At 37.4% G+C, this 23,383-nt stretch overlaps 1 protein-coding gene across 1 annotated transcript in view; it reads right to left on the bottom strand.

Moving 5' to 3' along the window:
* Window positions 1–704: 704 nt before the first annotated feature.
* The window catches only part of DNAJC15 (DnaJ heat shock protein family (Hsp40) member C15), an 89,143-nt gene continuing 66,464 nt past the window's right edge, over window positions 705–23,383 (bottom strand). Inside the window, exon 6 of the mRNA XM_063102900.1 lies at window positions 705–2,707. Within this exon, the coding sequence (XP_062958970.1) occupies window positions 2,637–2,707 (71 nt within the window). The 3' untranslated portion in view covers window positions 705–2,636. The remainder of the gene's footprint in view (window positions 2,708–23,383) is intronic.

The raw sequence follows: 23,383 nt of genomic DNA, 5'->3' as shown, positions 1-23,383 counted from the left end.
ATATGTCCTACCCAAAATGCAGATTCAAGAGCAAAATAAATTATTGAAACACACCTCACACCTTAATCCAAGTTATTCTACAAGATAAATGGGGCAATGAAAGAAGTAATAATTATATTTTTTGAGCATTTGCTATGTGACTAAATGCTTTAACATCCTTATTCCCTACAACAACCTTATTAGACAGGATTATTTTATTTTACAGGTGAGGTTTATAGACTTGCAAATTAAGCAGCTGCTCAAGATCACATAACAGGAAGTTAGTAATCACAACCAGATCTGACTCCAAGGCACATATTTAGCAGGAAAATGGGAATGAAGGAGATTCCAAGCTAATGCTGGGGTGACTCAAATTCTCACTAATGCAGTATGAGTTAGGAAAATACGACACCATTTAAAAGGTATGTCTGAGGCTGGCTCAACTTTGCTTAACATAACTTTCCAAATGAGCAGTAACACTATTTGATGCATAGTATTGGAAAACAGCAACATTTTCTTAGTGCTTACAACTTTGTGATGTCTGCTAAGTGCAAATGCCCCATACTAAAGAGAGGTTAAAAAGATGAATGGCAAGATTCTTCTCTACATGTCCTTTCTTGCACTTTAGTAGGAGAAATTAGGCATGTTACACCAAGAGTTGTATCATAAGGTACCAAGTTATAGATACCACAAGTGAGAAATAAAGTACTATAGGAATTTACTCATTCATTCAACAAATATTTATTTGTTGGTGCCAATATAGTAGTGAACGAGACAGGTATGGTCCCTGCTCTCAGAGACCTGACAATTCATGATATTACTTTTGCTGGAAGCACCAGAAAAAGATGGATACATTTTAGCATGGCCTTGAACTATCCCTAGACTTTGGGAATATGGAAATCTGGGAATTAGGATGGCATTCTAGGTACAGGGACAATAGTGAGCAGACAAACGAAAAACACTAAAGCATGAGAATATTAGGACGTGCATGGGGACTCTAAAGCAAGAACCATATTTTATTGACTCTAAGATTCAATCAATTTTAAGTCAGACCATTACTTCATGTACCAAAAGAAAAAATATTATTTAAACATTTATAGCAGTGGTTCTCAACTGGGGGCGGTTTTGCCCTCCAAAGTCTGGAAACATTTTTGGTTGTCACAACTGAGGAAAAGCTACTGGTCTTTAACAGACAACAGGCTAGGGATAGTGCTAATCACCTAAAATGCAGAAGAGCATCTATAAGATCCCCACAAAAAAGAATTATTCAGCCCAACATGTCAAAAGTGCCAAGGTTGAGAACTCCTAAAATGCAGAATGTCATAAATTGAAAGATGCATCTAAGATATTTTATTTTAAGATAAATACAGTAGTTCTGTTTGCCTGGAATAAACCTAGGATTTTAAAGGAGTGTTGGGAAATAATGCTGGTACTCCGTACCTGAATCTGTTTTCTCACCTTTGGAATAGTTAAGTGGTGATGTCCAGGGACTGTCTTGAGAAATTAATTTAATGCAGTGTAAGTCAAGGGGTTGGCCTTTCATGACCACTCTGTCATCCCTTGCTTTTGAGAAACGCTGCACTCTAATCACAGTAACTGATATATCTATTTCTGCTAATTCTGATCTCAGGGGAAATAACACTGACTCACCAATCATGTGTTATCTCTTTTTAACTTTTTCTTTAAGGCCCAGCTCTATGCCACTGAATCCACAAAGCTTACCCTCCTGCACCATGCACTCAGTTTAAAATTTTTCTTCTTTTGAACTTCCTTAACATCATCTGTCCTTCTCTAACAGTATTCATTGTGTATGTGATTTAGTCTTCCTCTAAATACACGTTCCTTTGGGTTAGGACTCATGCCTTGGTTTATACTTATAACTCTCAGAGAACCCACTACAGTGCCTTACACATCACAGGTAGTCAGTAAATATTTTTAGAATAAATAGTTAAATAAATATGCAGTACTGAAAGACCACAATTAAATACAAATTTCTCAGACTTCTCTTGGCTCTTTTCAGCCTTTCCTCATAGGGCTCATTTGATAAATCTTTAATTATTTCGGTAGCTCTCCAAGTTCTCATGCTTCAGCTATAGGCTTTCAGAGATAGCAGAGTTCTTTAACAAGTCCTAACCACTACTTTACAAAACACCATTTAGAAATTCCATTATGTGTCATATAATTGCCCCATGAGGTGGTGGACAATGTTTGGTCTCAAAACATTTAAAGCACCTTACGTAAGCAGAGTCCCAAATTCTTCTGAGGAAACAAGGGACAATGAGGGCACAAATATGAAGAAAATTCCTACTCACTGCCCACAAATCTCAATCGTAGTTTTTTTTTTTTTTTTGTGGGGTGGGGGTGGGTGGCAGGATTTAGGACTAATATAACAAAAATCTTTAAAAAGTATGAATGTCACAGAAAGGAATAAAGAAAAGATCCTTAAGGAACTAAGGGGTTCCTTTAAAAGATAATAAAAAGCAAGACTATTTACCCTTTATTGTTATATAATTTAACGGCAAAAGAAAAGATTAAGGTCAGTACATGTGTGAAAATTAAGAAGATTGTTTTAGATTAATTTGCAGGACTTCTTTTCCTCTTTTTTTTTTTTTAAAGTTCCACCCTTTTTTCCCTTCAGTATGGTCCTTGGGCATAAATCAGTGTTTGGTGGTTGCTTCTAGCAAGTCTTTTGCTTCATTTATTTTGGTTGCTAAGTAAGGAGATCCACCTGAGAGGACAGAAAAAAAAAAGGATTAAAACACACTTTATTAACTTCATTATCAACATTTTTTAAAGTCCCCAATATAGAAAAAATTCTTAATGACAATTCTGATATTTTCCCACACATTCATCCTCTAAAAAATTACTTTATAAGCTGATTAAAAATCAAAAGAACACAAATTAAACTTGTTTAGTGAGGTACTAAGGTACTACAGATAACTAACAATTAAAAATAACCTCAGAAAAATAATGAAAGAAAGTTATGATCAGGAATAATTTGAAAAACACTCAAACATTTCACTGGTCAGACATTCACCATTCAAACATTTGATCAGAGAATTTTCCAAAATTAAGTGGTTGGTTAGGTAAACAAATAATATTAGGGATCTTCAGAAAGTTCATGGAAGGATTTGTATTATCTTTTAGTTCAATTTTTCCACAAAATTTTTGAAGTACCCTCATAGTCTTTTCCCATGATTTTTTTTAAAAATGGATAAATACTCATCTATGAAGGAGAATATCTTTCTGAAGGAGGTACAAGGGGTCTTTTAAAGTCTTATCAAGCCTTATGATTTCACAAAAATAAAATGCATGCTAAAAATCATATTTATCAACACAGATGAATTAACTAATACTAATAAATGAGTGGTAATAAAAATTATGGTAAAGGAACTTCTCCCTGTTCTCTGAAATGATTTTGTTAGAATATTTACAAAGTGTAGTCTTGGATTCAAAGTGCCCTAAAATAAAATTAAGTCAGTTCTTTTTTAGAGTTCTTTGCAATGAATTCTCTCTAATGCAAACAGCAAGAGGAAAATTGAGCAGAATATTAAATGCAGAATCACTGTAAATCACAAACAGAGCCTATTTGACATACAAAAATACTAGCCCCAAACTGTCAAATTAGAGCTATTTAAACCTCATATGCCTTCTAACATCTAGTCCAAATACTGTCATTTCTATGATTGTTAACATTCAGGCTAACAATCATACTACAGTTCACCAGTCTCCTTGTGTTTGTTTTTATTTTGTATTCTCTCCTGAAGTGCAAACCATCTACAGCTGTTGAACTGAAAACATCATAAAGCCTCAGTACCTCACAACAAACCAGAAAGCATCTAAACAATATTGTCCTGACTTTATTCAGGCCCCTTATTGATACCACACCACCCACCTTACGAAAGAAAAAGAAAGCAGGGAAAACAGATAAACAAACATGGTGTTGTAATAGAAAGGGTAATGCTGGAGGAAGCTAATATATTTAGCTTTTGCCTTTGAGGATATCACTGACATTTTCATATCAAGATCTGAATTCCTATATTATATAATAAAGTGTCCTTGAATATACGATAACAATTACAAAGAAAGTTGATTAAAGACTTACATATGTACCTGGTTATGAATTAAGTTGATTTCATGATTATCTCTAAAAATGATCTTGGAATTAGGTAATGCCAATTCTGGTAAGCTGTTTAAATTCTTAAGAGTTATCAAGGCAATGCTAGGTATCAACAAACACTAAAATATTAATTGAACTTAAGCATAATCTTTAACTGATTGATATACATTCTGGATATTTAAATCACAAACCATAATATCCTTAGGTAGCAACTGGAAAAAACCAAAAGTACAGAAGATGAAGTCTTATTAAATATTATATTTATTGATGGCAATGTCAGAGGGAAAAAAATGACAGTTTATTCAGAACAACACTGAATTCTCTATCACTCACTCTAAGTTACAGGGACACTGGACTTTTAATTTATATACATGGTACAAACTTTGGATTTGCTCTCATCATCCCCATTCTGGAAAATCCTTGGAAAAATTCCTAAGCCAAAATCTACAATTCCTATATCCCTTTCAGGTGGTGTTTGATTCAAATTAGGTTTCATCAATTGGAGGCATTCTTATGAGACTTGGAAGGCTGAAGTGAGGGAAAGGCTTTCTTGCTGGGCCTCTGTGATTGCTGACAGCAAGCAAGGGCATGGTCTAATAGCAGCAGCAACTGTTGCTTGCACAGTTCTAGTGGCCGTCTGTGAGGCAGTGGCTTCCCTGACAGAGCAGCTCTATAACTTTTTCTCTGCAGATGTTTATTCAACTTCAAGTAACAAAACTTACAGAGTACCACATTTTAATGCACAGTGATATAATACTCTGCAATATAAAACACAATTTACAGAAATTTCTATCAAGTAAACCTAAAGAAACACAGCTGACTTTTACATTTCTATATTGAGATTTTTACATTTCTGTATTTAAACTAGAAAAATTTGCTTTACATGTTAAAACAACAACAAAAAATCCTTCTCATCATATTAGATGTTGGAACTTGACACTTATTTTAATATAATTTAACCTACTTACACTTGATTTATAACACCAAACATCCCAAATAGTTATTAATTTCCTTAACTTAAAAATTTGTGCTACTGGGGCTTCTGGTCAAGATGGCAGAATAGACGGTCCCCAGCATCACTGTCTCCCACAAATCAACCAATTTACAACTATAAAAAAGCAACAACATCCAAGCTGGGGCTGCTAGAGCTCAGGGGTAGAGGAGGAGAGACCTATGGAGTTCATGAAGGCAGGAGAAGCCATGATGAGAGAAAGAAAAAGCTGCTCTGAGCATTTCTGGACACGGCCATTTTAAAACTGGAGCTGCTGAGCGCACAGAGCAGGAGCCAGCAGAAGCCACAGCTGTGCCCTCCAGATGGAGTTGCTTGGAGGTGGCCCCTAGGACAGCAAGACCACTAATAGGGTTCCCGTTGACCCACACAGGAGTGAGGAGCCACAACAACTGAAAAAAGGAGCCGTTCAGAGACCAGTGAGTCATTGCCAGGACTGGTGTGCGGCCTGTCCCATGGGAAGTGTTTGGAGCACTGGTGGTGAGGAGACAGGACCACCGGGGGAACACTGGGGCACAGCAGGGACAGCTGACCGGCACCCCAATCAGTGAAGAACCACTCAGAGGAGACTGGTCAGGAATACAGAATTGCATGGGTTGCAGTCTGATGAAAAGACTCAGACCCAGTTCAGAATTTCTACATAACCCAGGTGCACCGAGTCTCTGGAGAGCCAGAAGTACCTATAAGGTCAACCATTAAAACCTGAGCTGCACAAAAAGACTTCCCTAGGGAAACAGCAGCAAAGCAGCAATTTAGCCGAACCACACAGCTCAAGTACTGGTCCCTATAGGAAGTTCCCTCATTTCAGAAGTAAGCAAAGGACAAAAATTAGTTCCAGCCCAGGCACACCACCAGCACCTTGGGGCCCTCCAGGGGACCTGAAGCATGGAGTCGTGGACTGGATCCCCCCCCCCGCCCACAAACAGGCACACCACCAGTGCCTCAGGGCCCGCCTGGGGACCCAAAGCATTGAGCCGGGAACTGGATGCCCCTCGCCACAATCAGGAATGCCACCAGCACCAAGGAGCATGCCAAAAACATCACCTCCATGTGGGTGGCCCACCACAGCCACCACAGTAACCACAACTGCCACAAAAGTGGCTACACATCACAACCACCACGCAGAAGGCCCACCAGCCACTGGAGTACATTGAGACAAGAAGAGTCACCAGCAGAGACCAAAGAAAAGAAGAGGATGTCTCTCTCCACAAAGCCCATTACAGAGTAACAGAAGAAGCAGCTGCTCTTTGATAATATTGGGGGACCTGAACACACCCCTCAGCATTGGACAGATCATCTAGGCAACAAATCAACAAAGTAACCATTACTCTTTCAGAGGGAGAGAAGAAATCTAGGGTTACTGGTGGTGGGAGGGGGGAAGGAGAGGGGGATAGGGAGAGATTGGAAAAGGAGCATAAAGAATAAGTACAATTTGTAACAATATATATACTAGTAATATAGATTTGATCAACATAGGTCAACATTGAACCCCCGAAATATGTATAATCAATTATGATTCAATAAAAAAAACTAAAAAAAAATAAAAATTTGTGCTATAAAATGAAAAATCTGTAGTGATGTACAATGGAACTATAGACTCCAAAAGCAGTTCTATAATTGTCTGGGGAGTCATTCTTGTAGGCCAAGTATACAATTAGCTCCTTCAGACCTTCCAACAATTTGCAGCCTGTAATAAACGTTCTCCTGCTTAAAATATCTAATTTCTGGCACTGATTCCTAACTGACAACACAATATAGGATATATGTCCTATACTTAATGGGAACAACATGCTCTTGAATTTTTCAATCCTTCTAAGTTTCCTGAGGGAATTCCCTGGATTCCATTTAATTAGAACACTCACCTTCACCCTTAACATCTGTGTATCTTTGTACTTCACTAAATATTGCTGGATCTCTTTTGCTTCTGGCTATTATGAAAATCAATGTTTAAGACCAACCCTCCCACTGACACCAACTAGAAGAGCTGAATAAAAAAAATACAAATACATGAGTTTGTTAAAGCACTGGAGGGTTACCAAGTCAGCCAGGTCTTGAGGGCCAAGATCCTGGAGATAAATAAGGGAAATTAACTGTGATGAGCCCAACATTCTTTTGCACTGCTTTTCCCCCTCAAAGCCAGACACAAAATAGTATATACTGTGTAATTCCACTTACATGAAATTCTAGAAAAGAAGGCAGAATAGTGATTGCTCAAGCTGGCAATGGGAAAGAGCATGAAGAAAACTTTGAAGCTGATGGAAACAGTCTATGACTTGACTGTATTAGTGATTACACGTGCATATACATTTGTCAAACCTGATCAAACTGCACATTTAAATGAGTGCATTTTACTCTATGTAAATTGCATCTCAATATAATTGATTAATAAAAAACAGCACCACTTTATTAGCTAGCCACCAAAAAATAAATAATAACAAAAAAATAAAACCCAGAAAACTACATGTTGGTTACAAGAGACATTTTTACAGAACAGAAAAAGATATACACTAATAAAAATAAAGCTGGCATTACTATATGAATTATTAGATGAAGTACACTTTAAGGCAAAATACAATAATAGAAAGTGGAAGATTCAATAGACCCTTTACAAGTGTCATCTACTGGTAAGACAAAGCAATTGTAAATTTGAATAATATATCCTCAAAATACATAAATAAAAAATTGACAGAACCAAAAGAAAAAACACACAAATCCACAATCATAGTGGGAGATTTAATATACCTCTCAGTAATCAATCCATAGAACAGTTAGACAAAAAGAAACAGTAAGAACATTGAAAAGTTAAACATATTGAACAAACTTGATCTGACATACATGAAACACTCCACCCTACAAGTGCAGAATATACCATCTTTCAAGCTGCACATTAAACATTTATTGAAATTGACCATGTGCTAGGCTATGAAGCAAGTCTCAACAAACTCCAAAGATTAAAATCACAATGAAGAGTGGTACTTAAACTGTGTTCCATACTGGTTTACACCTATTATTAGCAATTGAGAAGAAATGTTTAGAAAATACTATAGCTGTCTGATGTAGTGTATTCCAGTAGAATCTAATAATAAAAAGTTGGAACTTAGACCTTATATATATTTTTTATCTCAGTTTTCTAGTATCTGCATTTTTATTGTATTTTATAAAAGCTGCCTGTCCATCAGAGATTGAAGGAAAAAAAACAAGTCCTCCACCACACAGAATTTGAGAAGTACTGATATAGAGTAGGTTAAATGATCATGGTGGAATTAAGATAGAAATCAATAGCAAACTGATTAGGGGTCCCCAATATTCAGAAGTTAATCATTATTCTTCTAAATGACTTGTGCACCAAGGAAGATATTACAATAGAAGTTAGCATTCAAGAAAGAGAATCAATAAAGTCAAAAGTTAGTTCTCTTAAAAAAACTAATCAATTTCATGCCAAAGAATTTAAAATTTTAAATGAAAGACATATTCCAGGAAAAATACAACCTATCAATACTGATAAAAGAAGAAAAAGAAAATCAAAAGGATCACATCTATTTGAGAAATTGAATCTGTAATTAAAAACCTTCTTACAAATTAAAATCCTGGCCAGGATTTTATCACTGATTTTTTCACGCCAAAATAGAAGAAAACAAAAATGTATTCCAACTCTTTTTACAAGGCCAGTATCTTTGATAAACCCTTATGAAGATGTCACAAGAAAGGAAACCACAGATGTATATCTCTCATGAGCACAGATGGAAAAACAAAACGTTCACTTATCAAATCAGACTAAATATCATGACCAAGTTAAGTTTACATTAGGAATGCAAGATTGGCTTTAACATTCAAAAATTAGGCTGGCCAGTTTGTTCACTTGGTTAGAGCATGGTGCTAAAAACACCAAGAGCATGATGGGTTAGGATCCCTGGACTGGCCAGCTGCCCAAAATTAAATAAATAAGTAAAAATTTTTAAAAATTAATGTAACTACCACATTAACAAAGAATAAATATCATATAATCATCTCAATGGATGCAGAAAATTCAACACACATTCATAATAAAAGCTTTCAGTAAGTTAAGAATACAAGGAAACATCTTTGATGTGATAGAAATTATCAAAAATACAGCAATCAGCCATGTTGAAATCTATGGCTCTGAAATCAGCAACAAGAAAAAGATACCTACTATCATCACATCTATTTAACACTATATTGGAGGTTCTGGACATTGTAATAAGTGTCCTCCCACTCCCAAATATTGGGAAGAAACTGTCATTCTTCATAAATCACATGATTGAGTATATAGAAAATCCAAAAGGATCTAAATAAAAACAAAATCATAGAATTAAAAATGACTTTCACAAGTTGCTGGATATAATATAAATACACTAAAAAATCAATATTTCTATGACCTAGCAATAAATAACTTATACAATAACAATTTTATTATAACATTTTAAAAATCAATAGCTAGGAATAAATTTAACAAATTACATGTGATTATGACCCAGAAAACTGTAATAATAAATAATAATAATGTATTGAAAAAAATTAAAGATGACCTAAATAAATGGCAGGATACATCTTGCTCATGGATTGGAAAATTCAGTACTGTAAAGATGTCAATTATCTCCAAATAGACATACAGCTTCATAGCAATTCCCATCAAAACCTCAGGAGATGTGTGTGTGAATTTGTATGTTGTGTGCTTGTGTGTGGGCACTTGCAAATTGATGAGATAATTCTTAATTTATATTAAAATGCAAAGGGCCAAACAGCCAAAAAAATCTTAAATAACAAAAAATGTAAAGAATGTATACTACCAGAAATAAAAAATTTCCATGAAGCCACACAAATCAATACAGTGTGGTAATGGAACAAGCATAAAGAAATTAACCAATGGAAAAAAAACCCCAGAAAATATACAAACATTCTCATAAATATCTGATTACTAGAATAACAAGAATGCTCTTTTCAATAAATAGGACTGGACTATCTGGATATCTATACAAAAATAATTAAAACTTTATCCCTGTCTCATAGCACATATACAAATTGATTCCAGGTTGTTACAGATATAACTGTATAAGACATAAGGTTCCAGAAATTATCTTCATGACCTTGAGACAGGAAAAAATTTCTTCACTTAGCTTATTATAAAGAATGTTTTGAAAAACTGGACTATATTAAAATTAAAAATTTCTGTTCATGAATGAACACCATCAAGAGAATGCAAAAACAAGCCACAGAGAGAAGATATTTGCAATATAAAGGACTCATACCTAGAATACCAGAATATATGGTGTTCAAAAAAGTCAGTAAGAAAAGATAGGCAATGCAACAGAAAAAAAGATATAAGTAAGTGGCAGGATATTCAAACCATGGAATACTGTACAACAATAAAAATGAATAAATCACTACTTTAGCATTCACTGCTGCATAAATGAACCTCACAAAGATAACAAACGAGAGAAGACAAATACAGAAGACTACACACTATATTATTCTTCTGTATGAAGTTCAAAAACAGGTAAAGCTAATCTATGGTGATAAAAGGATAGAGATTACCTCTGGGGACTAGGGAGTGACTAAAAAAGTAATGAGGAGAGTTTATGGCGTGTTGGTATGGTTCTATTTCTTAATCTGGTGCTGGCTAAATGAGTAGGTTTACTTTGTGACAATTCCTTGAGTTGTCTACTTATGAATTATATACTTTTATGAATGTATATTTCAATTTTTAAAAGTTTATTGGGATTTACAGGCAACAGATTTGAAGTATGGAGCAGGAAAAGAGCTGTTTCTTAGCTGAAAAAGCGAGTCTCTAAACAGGGTACATGGCGCCGGGGCTGCTGTTGATGCAGCCAGGAACCTGGAGGCCGGGGCTGCGCTGAAGGCGGCCAGATGCCCTATTCAGGATTTGAGGTTTTAGGCTGGCATAAAAGAAGATTCCTGGGAGCGCCCGAGCAGAGCTGTGGGACCGACTGAGCAGCCCGAGGCGGGGGCGGCAACAAAGCAGAGGCAGAGAGGGAGCCGTCTGACCCGGCACAGCCCTGTGAGTGACCCCCGGCCCAGCCCTGCTCGGGGGGCACACGCCCGCCTGGCTTCCGCCTGCCCCACCGGACCACTCACCGCCCCCGGGGCTGCCTCCATTTTCTCAGGTGGTGGCAGCTCTGGCCTGGCTCGACCAAACCTGTCCTCCTCACCGAGCCTTCCCATGTGCTTGCCCCGGTGCGGGGCTTCCCGGGGCCTGTGGGCCAGCCTCCCCTCCCACTCCCTCCGTGGTTCTCTGGGGGCGCTGGTGGCATGGGGCGTCCCCGGCCAGCGTCGAGAGGGCAAGGAAGTACGGGCTGGGCCGACTGTCACTCCACCGCACCCTGGGCTCCGGCCCCTGGTAAACTTCCTGTTACTGGGAGGCAGATACCATCTCTGTGGCCACCAGTTTGGAAAAACGCCTAACCGATTTCTGGTTAGGAATAGTGTGATTGGAGAGTTCCCAAGTTCGCTTTAACCTGCCGGAGAGCTGACTGCGGGCGGGCACTGGACTCGGTCCGCGCTGGGGGGATTCAAAGGTGAACCGTGTGCTGTGGGCTCCTCCCCCGAGGAGCTCACGCTCTGGTGTGGGAGATAAGACAAGTACACAAATAACCGCAATACACGGAGGAAGGTGATAAGTCCCAAGAAAGACTACACAGTGCTACAAAGGCACCCAGAGCAACCAGTCATCTGCGCATAGCAGAAACCTGGTAGACTTCCTGGGCGAGGTGGTGCTGAGCAGGGACTTGAAGGCCCAGTTGATAGACGAGGGTTGCAGAAGTCATGACCCAGCCCAGTACGCACAGAGTGGGGAGACATCTGGCCAGGGAGACGGAGACTCGACAGAAACCACACACCCTGTGGGGTCGCCACTGCACAATCCAACAGCCCGGGCCAGAGTGCACAGAACAGGGAGAAGTCCCGCCTGGGAAGTGGAAGCTCAGCAGAGTCCACACACTCTGAGGTACCGCCCCGTGACCCAGCAGCCCAGCAGAGTCCAAGCAGACCAGAGAGGTGGCTCCCCAGAGAGGTCCAAGACCCGAGGCAACCACACACACAAGGCACTAGAGGCCAAATGAGCAGTCACGGAGGGAGCCATACCAAATTGGCAACCACAGCAACATCTTAGTTAGTCATTAGTCTCAAACCGGTGAACTGTGAAACCACCAGCCACAATGAATAAACACCAAAAAATAGATACCAGAAATACAAAAAATCAAGAAAGTACACCACCAAAAGTTAATAAATCTCAAACTCTAGATCCTATAGAACAAGAAGCCCTTGAAATGACTGACAAGGAATTTTGAGTGATAATTCTAAGGAAACTGAATGAGATACAAGAAAACTCAGCTAGACATCATGATGAAATGAGGAAAAGTATACAGGACCTGAAAGAGGAAATGTACAAGGAAATCAATGTCCTGAAAAAAAATGTAGCAGAACCTACGGAACTTAAGAAGTTATTCAGCAAAATAAAAAACACAATGGAGAGTTTAACCAGCAGGCTTGTCGAAGTTGAAGAGAAAACCTCTGAACTTGAAGATGGGCTGTTTGAAATAACACAAGCAGACAAAAAGAAAGAAAAAAGAATCAAAGACATTGAAGAAAATCTGAGAGAGATATCAGACAACCTTAAGCGCTCAAATATCCAAGTCATGAGTATTCCAGAAGGGGAGGAAAACGGAGATTGCATTGAAAACATATTCAACAAAACAGTGGCAGAAAACTTCCCAGGTATAGGAAAAATCACAGATCTTCAGATCCAGGAAGCTCAACGATCTCCAAACATATTCAACCCAAAAAGGCCTTCTCCAAGACATGTTATAGTCAAATTGGCAAAACTCAGAGACAAAGAGAGAACCTTAAAAGCTGCAAGAGAGAACCGTCAAACCACCTATAAGGGAGCTCCAATCAGGCTAACATCAGACTTTTCATCACAAACCCTAAAAGCTAGAAAGGAATGGGATGATATATTCAAAATACTAAAAGACAAAGATTGCCAGCCAAGAATACTCTACCCTGCAAGGCTATCCTTCCGAAATGAAGGGCAAATAGTATATTTCTCAGACAAATAAAAACTGCGGGAGTTCACTACCATGCAACCACCCTTACAAGAAATCCTCAAGGGAGTACTGGGTTTGGTTCCTGAAAAATAACTACCACTGCCATAAAAACCCAAGAAAAATCAATACCCACTAGTATAATAAAAATGGCATTCATGAAGAGAAAACAAGCAAACAAAAATGCTATCTACAACCTAAGGAACCAACAAACACAGAAACAAAACAGTAAATCAGAAAGCAAGGAACAAAAGACACCTAAGACAACCAAACAACCAATAAAATGCTAGGAATAATTCAACACCTTTCAATAACAACTCTTAATGTAAAAGGCTTAAATTCCCCAATCAAAAGACACGGACTGGCTGACTGGATCAAAAAGCAGGACCCAACTATATGCTGCCTACAAGAGACCCACCTCACCCATAAAGATTCACATAGACTAAGAGTGAAAGGATGAAAAAAGATTTACCATGCAAACAGAAAAGAAAAACGAGCTGGAGTAGCTATTCTTATATCTGACAAAATAGACTTTAAACTAAAAACCATAAAAAGAGACAATGAGGGACACTACTTAATGATAAAAGGACTGATCCATCAAGAAGACATAACAATCATGAATATGTACGCACCTAATGTTGGAGCAGCCAGATTTATAAAACAAACTCTATTAGACCTAAAGAAGGAAATAGACACTAATACCATAATAGCAGGGGACCTGAACACCCCACTGTCAATATTAGACAGATCATCTAGGCAAAGAATCAGTAGAGAAACACAAGATCTAAACAAGACTCTAGACCAATTGGAATTGGCAGATATCTACAGAACATTCCATCCAACAACCTCAGAATATTCATTCTTCTCATCAGCACATGGATCATTCTCCAGGACAGATCACATATTAGGTCACAAAACAAGTCTCAATAAATTCAAAAAAATTGGAATTATTCCATGTATTTTCTCAGACCACAATGGATTAAAACTAGAAATTAATAACAAACAAAAGTCTGAAACTATACAAACACATGGAAATAAAACAGCATTCTACTTAATGACATATGGGTCCAAGAAGAAATCAAGCAGGAAATCAAAAAATTTATTAAAACTAATGAAAACAATGATACATCATACCAAAACCTGTGGGATACTGCAAAAGCAGTATTGAGGGGGAAATTTATTGCATTAAATGCTCACTTCAGAAGAATGGAAAGATGGCAAGTGAACAACCTAACACCACCTTAAAGAACGAGAAAAACAAGAACAATCCAAACCTAAACTTAGCAGACGGAAAGAAATCAGTAAGATCAGAGCAGAACTGAATGAAATTGAAAACCAAAAATACAATAAAAAGATCAATGAATCAAAAAGTTGGTTTTTTGAAAAGATAAATAAAATTGACAAACCATTAGCATGGCTAACAAAAAAAAGAAGAGAGAAGACTCAAATAACCAAAATTAGAAATGAAAAAGGCGATATTACAACTGATTCATCTGAAATACAAGGAATCATTCGAGACTACTATAAACAACTATATGCCAACAAATTTGAAAATCTGGAGGAAATGGATAAATTTCTGGACACACACAAGCTCCCAAAACTGAACCATGAAGACGTAGAAAATTTGAACAGACCAATAACAATAAAGGAGATTAAAGCTGTTATCAGAAGGCTCTCAACAAAGAAAAGCCCAGGACCAGATGGATTCACAGCAGAATTTTACCAAACATTCAAACAGGAATTGACACCGATTCTTTACAACCTATTCCTCAAGACTGAAACAGATGCAAATCTCCCAAACTCATTCTATGAGGCAAACATAATCCTGATACCAAAACCAGGTAAAGATATAACCAAAAAAGAAAACTACAGGCCAATATCCTTGATGAATATAGATGCAAAAATCCTCACTAAAATACTAGCAAACAGAATACAGCAACACATACGAAAAATTATTCATCACGATCAAGTGGGATTCATCCCAGGGATGCAAGGTTGGTTCAACATACGCAAATCAATAAATGTGATACACCATCTTAATAAACTCAAACACAAGGACCATATGATCATCTCTATAGATCCTGAAAAAGCATTTGATAAAGTTCAGCACTCATTCATGACAAAGACCCTCTATAAGTTAGGTATAGAGGGAAAGTATCTCAACATAATTAAAGCCATATAAGACAAACCCACTGCCAATATCATCCTGAATGGGCAAAAGCTGAAAGCTTTTCCTTTAAGAACAGGAACTAGACAAGGATGCCCACTCTCACCACTCCTATTCAACATAGTGTTGGAAGTACTAGCCAGAGCAATCAGAGAAGAGAAGGAAATAAAGGGCATCCAGATTGGAAAAGATGAAGTCAAACTGTCCCCGTTTGCAGATGACATGATCCTATATATCGAACAGCCTAAAACCTCTACAAAAAAACTCTTGGAATTGATAAATGATTTCAGCACAGTAGCAGGATACAAAATCAACACACAAAAATCAGTAGCATTTCTTTTCTCCAATAGTGAACATGCAGAACGAGAAATCAAGAAAGCCTGCCCATTTACAATAGCCACCAAAAAAATAAAATACTTAGGAATTGAGTTAACCAAGGAGGTGAAAAATCTCTATAATGAGAACTACAAACAACTGCTGAGAGAAATCAGAGGGGATACAAGAAGATGGAAAGATATCCCATGCTCTTGTATTGGAAAAATCAACATAGTGAAAATGTCCATACTACCCAAAGTGATATACAAATTCAATGCAATCCCCATCAAAATTCCAATGACATTTTTCTCAGAAATGGAAAGAACTATCCAGACATTTATATTGAACAATAAAAGACCACACATAGCCATAGCAATGCTGAGCAAAAAAAATAAAGCTGGAGGCATAACACTACCTGACTTTAAGCTATACTACAAAGCTATAATAACCAAAACAATATGGTACTGGCATAAAAACAGACACACTGATCAATGGAATCTAATAGAGAATTCAGAAATCAACCTACACACTTACTGCCATCTGATCTTTGACAAAGGCACCAAGCCTATTCACTGGGGAAGGGACTGCCTCTTCAGCAAATGGTGCTGGGATAACTGGATATCCATATGCAGGAGAATGAAACTAGATCCATACCTCTCACCGTATACTAAAACCAACTCAAAATGGATTAAGGATTTAAATATACACCCTGAAACAATAAAACTTCTTAAAGAAACACTTCAGGAAATAGGACTGGACACAGACTTCATGAATACGACCCCAAAAGCACAGGCAACCAAAGGAAAAATAAACGAATGGGATTATATCAAACTAAAAAGCTTCTGCACAGCCAAAGAAACAATTAACAGAGTTAAAAGACAACCAACAGAGTGGGAGAAAATATTTGCAAAATATAGATCTGACAAAGGATTAATATCAAGAATATACAAGGAACTCAAACAACTTTACAAGAAAAAAACAAGCAACCCAATTAAAAAATGGGCAAAAGAGCTAAGTAGGCATTTCTCTAAGGAAGATATCCAAATGGCCAACAGACATATGAAAAAATGCTCAACATCACTCAGCATCTGGGAAATGCAAATCAAAACCACATTGAGATACCATCTAACCCCAGTTAGGATGGATAAAATCCAAAAGACTCTGAATGATAAATGCTGGCGAGGTTGCGGAGAAAAAGGAACTCTCATACATTGTTGGTGGGACTGCAAAATGGTGCAGCCTCTATGGAAAATGGTATGGACGTTCCTCAAACAACTGCAGATAGATCTACCATACGACCCAGCTATCCCACTGCTGGGAATATACCCAGAGGAATGGAAATCATCAAGTCGAAGGTATACCTGTTGCCCAATGTTCATCGCAGCACTCTTTACAATAGCCAAGAGTTGGAACCAGACCAAATGTCCATCATCCAATGAGTTGATACGGAAAATGTGGTACATCTACACAATGGAATATTACTCAGCTATAAAAACGAATGAAATACTGCCATTTGCAACAACATGGATGGACCTTGAGAGAATTATATTAAGTGAAACAAGTCAGGCACAGAAAGAGAAATACCACATGTTCTCACTTATTGGTGGGAGATAAAAATTAATATATAAATTCACACACACACACACACACACACACACACAAAAAAAAACCGGGCTGGGGGGGGAAGAAGATATAACAACCACAATTACTTGAAGTTGACACGACAAGCAAACAGAGGGGACATTAGTGGTGGGGGGGCGGCGGGAGGAGGGAGGGAGGTTTTGGTGATGGGTAACAATAATCAGCCACAATGTATATCAACAAAATAAAATTTAAAAAATAAAATAAAATAAAATAAAAAATAAAAGTTTACTGGGAAACTAATACTGAAGATATGTTAATCTCCGTGCACTCTGATGACACCACAAATTCACGCTGTCCAAAAATCACTGTGTCTCAGCAAATCTACAAGACAGACCATGATGATGAGGATAGTCAGAGTATTGTTCTAATATATTATTTCCTTTCACTCTTTCAACTACCTTTTGTAACAGTTAAATTCCTATTTTTGTTATAGAAACTGAATCACAAAAATTTACCTGTCCAACAACAGACACAGAGCTAATATGTGGTGGACCTGGGATTCCCAGGAAACCTGCCTCCTGAGCCTGCACTCTTTTTAATCACCACACCACACTGCCTCTCGTTTTGTTTATAAAATTTCTTGCTTACTAAATTCCTACATATTAAACATATGGTTGTCATAAACCTTTTCTACTTTCTTTTTGAGTACACAGATGGGACTCAAGACATGTGTCTTTGATGTGGAGGAAGAAGAGTGATGAGTCACTATTCCATTATTTCCTTGCATCAAGTACCAGCTTCATAGAAATAAAACCACTCTCTAGAGACACAGAAAGCAAGTAAACAAGTGTGTTATGAGTGTAGTTTAAAAACAAACCTCCTGATAAAAAATCCTAACCATCACAAGAATATAAGCAATCATTTCACAATTAACAATTATTTCGAAGTTAACTATAGTTTACTAATAACATGAGTTTAATAATTAACACACCAATCTGAGGATTAAGAAGATACAAATTCCTTTTTATCCTTGAGTCTTTCTGATAACACTGTATGACAGATCATATCACGAATTTTTCTATATTCCTTAACTTCCATTATAATTTATTAACATCCATATCGCAAATCTGTAGGAAAAAAATAAGTATTGCCATCTGCTGATTTGAAGGGTTGGTTTGTAAAGGCCATCCATCTTTCTTAAAATGTTAAAATCATGTGGAGGCTGACAGAAGATCAAATTTTGGCATGAAAAGCTCCATTTACCTACTCTGCAGTGAAACTGGGGAGAACTACAAAAACCAAACATTTAAAGCCTCTGGAAATGGTTGTCAAAGAAGAAACACCTATTCAAGAAAATCTATGAAAATTCAGTAAGGAAGACAGGAAACCTGTGGTACATGACCCCAAGCCACTGTTCCTTCCTTCCTCCCTCCCAGTTCAGCAAGGCAGAGACTCCACTGCAGAGTGCTGCAGCCAAGTACACAGGGCTCCCCTCCCCCCAGCTCCTAGCCAGAGGGCAGCACGTCAGCATTTCTCATCTAGCTTTTCTAATTCAGCTCCCAGGGCCTGAAGCTGAGGCTGTGATGATGAGAAGTGGGGACTCCCCTCTTCCACCCAGTCCCACTTATGGAATGAAGGCTCTACTTTGGCCATGGGTCCCTGAGAATAGGAAGGGGAGAAATTAGCCCCTCCTCGTCAGTGGGGCCATGTTTCTACCCCAGGAGAGGAAAGCTAAGAACTCATGCTACTAATCTCTACTGAGCACTCAGCTCCTAAAGTGGGAGTTTCACTCAAAGAGAAGTCTGCCATGGCTTAGTTCTCACCCCCAGATCCAGAGCCCTGGCACAGAGATTTATTTAGCCTATGGGATAAGCAGACCATAAAAAAGATAAGCTCTTAATCTCTTCCCAAATGAATGGACATCATGTGAAACAGAGCTTGGAGAAGTTAAAATTTGAGGGTGCTTTCGAAGGCAGTAGAGATTGTGGTGAAAGGTGACTGGGAAGAGATTCATGGATCTAATGAAAATACAGCCTAGATGTAGCCCAGCTCACAGGAAAGAACGAGGGAATAAGACAACAGGGAGGAGCCCTCCTGTGATCAGAACAAACATCAAATACTGACCTCAGAAACTATTCCATCAAAGGAGCTAAGATTTGATTTGATTCATTTGTAGAAGAATTTATGTCCCAGGGCACTACTGAAAACAAACAAATAGCCACTACTGGAGTTAACAGCTGGGTGTGATCAAAAAAAGAGGAAGAGTCCTATCAGTACTACTGTCATGCCAGGTTAACTGAGGGCATACCCAAAACTATGCTTTCTTGAGGAGCAATAGCAGAGCTTAACTCTGTGTCTGTGTGTGTTTGGGTGGGGGCTGACAGACTTCACTAAAATAATCCAGCCAGTTACCAAAATAAATAGGTAAACAGCAATACAAGTTCCCCTGGGGGATGAACCAGTACCAGAGTTGCTAGAATATATAATCTAAAATGCCCAGTTTCCAACAAAATAGTATAAGAAAGAATACTCAAAGAAATAAGAAAGTATGAAGAGGAAAAAACAGTGACCACAGAATTTACCTATGTAAGTGACCACGTGTTAGATTTACAGAAAAAGATTTCAAAGTAGCCATTGTAAATATGTTCACAGAACTAAAATTAAACAAAAAATCACTTGAGGGGCTCAAAAGTAAATCTGAACTGGTACAAGCAGAATTAGTGAATTTAAAAATAGAGCAATTGTATCCTGCAACATTACTGAAATTATTAACCCGCTCTAAGAGTTTTTTGATAGAGTCTTTAGGTTTTTCTATGTATGGTATCATGTCATCTGCAAATCGGAAAGTTTGACTTCATCTTTTCCAATCTGGATGCACTTTCTTTCTCTTGTCTGACTGCTCTGGCTAGTACCTCCAGTACTACATTAAATAGAAGTGGTGAGAGTGGGCATCCTTGTATTGTTCCTGTCTTTAAGGGAAAAGCCTTCAGATTTTCCCTATTTGGGATGATACTAGCAGTGGGCTTGTCATACATGGCTTTTACTGTGTTGAGATACTTTCCTTCTATACCTAATGTGTTCAGAATCTTTACCGTGAAGGGATGTTGAATTTTGTCAAATGCTTTTTCTGCATCTACTGAGATAATCATGTAGTTTTTGTCATTGATTTTGTTGATGTGATATATCACATTTATTGACTTTTTTTGTAGGTTGAATCATCCTTGCAACCCTGAGATTAATCTCACTAGATCATGGTGTATAATTTTTTTGATGTGTTGCTGTATTCTGATTGCTAGTATTTTGTTGAGAATTTTTGCATCTATGTTCATCAAGGATATTGGCCTGTAATTTTCTTTTTTTGTTGTATCTTTGTCTGGTTTTGGTATCAGGGTGATACCAGCCACAGAGAGTGAGTTTGGGAGAATGGCTTCTGTTTCAATTTTTTTGGTATAGTTTGAGGAAACTTAGTATTAATTTCTCTTTAAAGTTTGATAGAATTCCGCTGCAAAGTCATCTGGATACTGGGCTTTACTTTGTTGGAAGATTGCTGATTATTGCTCAATCTTGCTGCTTGTTATTGGTCTGTTCAGGTTTTCTATTTCTTCTTGGTTCAGTCTGGGTAGTTTGTCTGTGTAGAAATTTATCCATTTCCTTCAGACTTTCATACTTGTTGGCACACAGTTGTTTCTAATGATTCTTCATATTTCGGTGGTATTAGTTGTAATGCCTCCCTTTTCATTTCTGATTTTTGTTATTTGGGTCTTCTCTCTTCTTTTTTTGTTAACCTAGCTAATGGTTTGTCTATTTTATTTATCTTCTCAAAAAACAAATTTTTTGTTTCATTGATCTTTTGTATCATTTTTTGGGGTCTCTATTTCATTTAGTTCTGCTCTGATCTTAATTATTTCTTTCCGTCTACTACTTTTAGTATTAGACTGTTTTTGTTTTTCTAATTCTTTGAGATGTAGCATTAGGTCGTTTATTTGAAGACTTTCTATTCTTCTGATGTAAGCGTTTATTGCAATAAACTTCCCTCTTAGTACTGCTTTTGCAGTATCCCACAGGTTTTGGTTTGATGTATCTTTATTTTTGTTAGTTTCAAGAAATGTTTTGATTTCCTGTTTAATTTCTTCTTGGACTCCTTTGGTCATTCAGGAGCCTACTGTTTAGTTTCCATGCATTTGTATAGTTTCCTTGTTATTGATTTTTGCTTGTTATTGTTTTCAAGTTTTAGTCCACTGTGGTCTGAAAAGATATTTGGAATGATTTCAGTTTTTTAAAAATTTGCTGAGACTAGCTTTGTGACCTAACATGTGGTGTTTCCTGGAGAATGTTCCATGTGCTAATGAGAAGAATGTATATATGTATTTGCTGGATGAAACGTTCTGGAGATACCTGCCAGGTCCAGTTGGTCTATGTTGTAGTTTAAATCCTGTGTCTCTCTGTTGATTTGTTGACTGGAAGATCTGTCCCATGCTGAGAGAAGGGTATTCAGGTCACCCACTATTATCATATTAGGGTCTATTTCTTTCTTTAGGTCTAAGAACGTTTGTTTTATATATCTGGGTGCTCCAGTGTTGGGTGTATATATATTTAGGATCATTAAGTCTTCTAGCTGGACAATATATAGTGGCCTTCTTTGTCTCTTTTTATAGTTTTTGGTTTAAAGTCTATTTTATCCAATATAAGACTAGCTACTCCTGCTTGTTTTTGGTTTCCATTTGCTGGTATAATTTTTTCCATCCCTTCACTTTGCATTTATATTCTCCTATAATGAGCTAACAAAGAAATCAAGAAAGTAAGCACATTTACAATAGTCACCAAAAAAAAATAAAATACCTAGGAATCAATTTAACCAAGGAGGTGAAATATCTCTATGATAACTACAGACCACTACTGAAAGAAATTAAAGACACAAAAAGATAAAAAAACATTCCATGCTCTTGGATTGGGAGAATTAACATTGTGAAAATGTCCATATTACCCCAAATGATCTACAGATTCAATTCGATCCTCATCAAAACACCAATAACATTCTTCACAGATGTGGAAAAAACAATCTTAACATTAATATGCAACCACAAAAGACCTCAAATAGATAAAGCAATCCTGAGCAAAAAAAAAAAAAAAATGAAGCCAGAAGCACAACAGTACCTGACTTCAAATTACACTGTGAAGCTATAGTAACCAAAACAGCATGGTACTGGAATAAAAATAGACAGACCAGTGGAGCAGAATAAAGAACCCAGAAATCAACCCACAGACTTTCAGCCACTTGATATTTGATAAAGGCAACAAAAACATACATTGTAGAAAAGACTGCCTCTTCAATAAATGGTGCTGGAAAAATTGGACATCCATATGCAGAAGAATGAAACTAGACATGCACATCTTACCATATAACAAAATCAACTCAAAATGGATTAAAGACTTAATTAAGAATAAGACCTGAAACTGTAAAACTACTAAGGGAAAATACAGGGAAAACACTTCAGGAATTAGGTCTGGGCACAGGCTTTATGAACAAAAGCCCAAAAGCACAAGTAACAAAAGAAAAAACAAACAAATGGGACTATATCAAACTAAAAAGCTTCTGCATAGCAAAGGAAACAATCAATAGAGTGACCAACAACCTACAGAGTGGGAGAAAATTTTTGTTATCTATGCATCTGACAAGGGATTAATATCTAGAATATACAATGAACTCAAGCAATTACACAGTAAAAAAACAAAAAATCCAATTAAAATATGGGCAAAGGAGATGAATAGACATTTTTCAAAGGAAGACATACAAATGGCCAACAGGTACATGAAAAAATGCTCAACATCACTAGTTATCAGGGAAATGCAAATTAAAACCACATTGAAATATCACTTCATCCCAGTTAGACTGGCTGTAATTAAGAAAACAGAAAATAACGAAAGCTGGCAAGGAAGTGGAGAGAAGGAACACTCCTACACTGTTGATAGGACTGTAAATTAGTACAACCACTATGGAAAACAGTATGGAGTTTTCTCAAACAACTACAGATAGATCTACCATATGAGCCAGTAATCCCACTTCTGGGTATATACCCAAAGGAATGGAAATCATCATGTCAAAGGGATACCTGCACTCCCATGTTCATCAC

This window comes from Cynocephalus volans, chromosome 7, assembly GCF_027409185.1.
Source record: "Cynocephalus volans isolate mCynVol1 chromosome 7, mCynVol1.pri, whole genome shotgun sequence".
NCBI lineage: Eukaryota > Metazoa > Chordata > Mammalia > Dermoptera > Cynocephalidae > Cynocephalus > Cynocephalus volans.
Note: the sequence above shows the minus strand (reverse complement) of the source record. Positions and strands in the feature narration are given on the sequence as shown.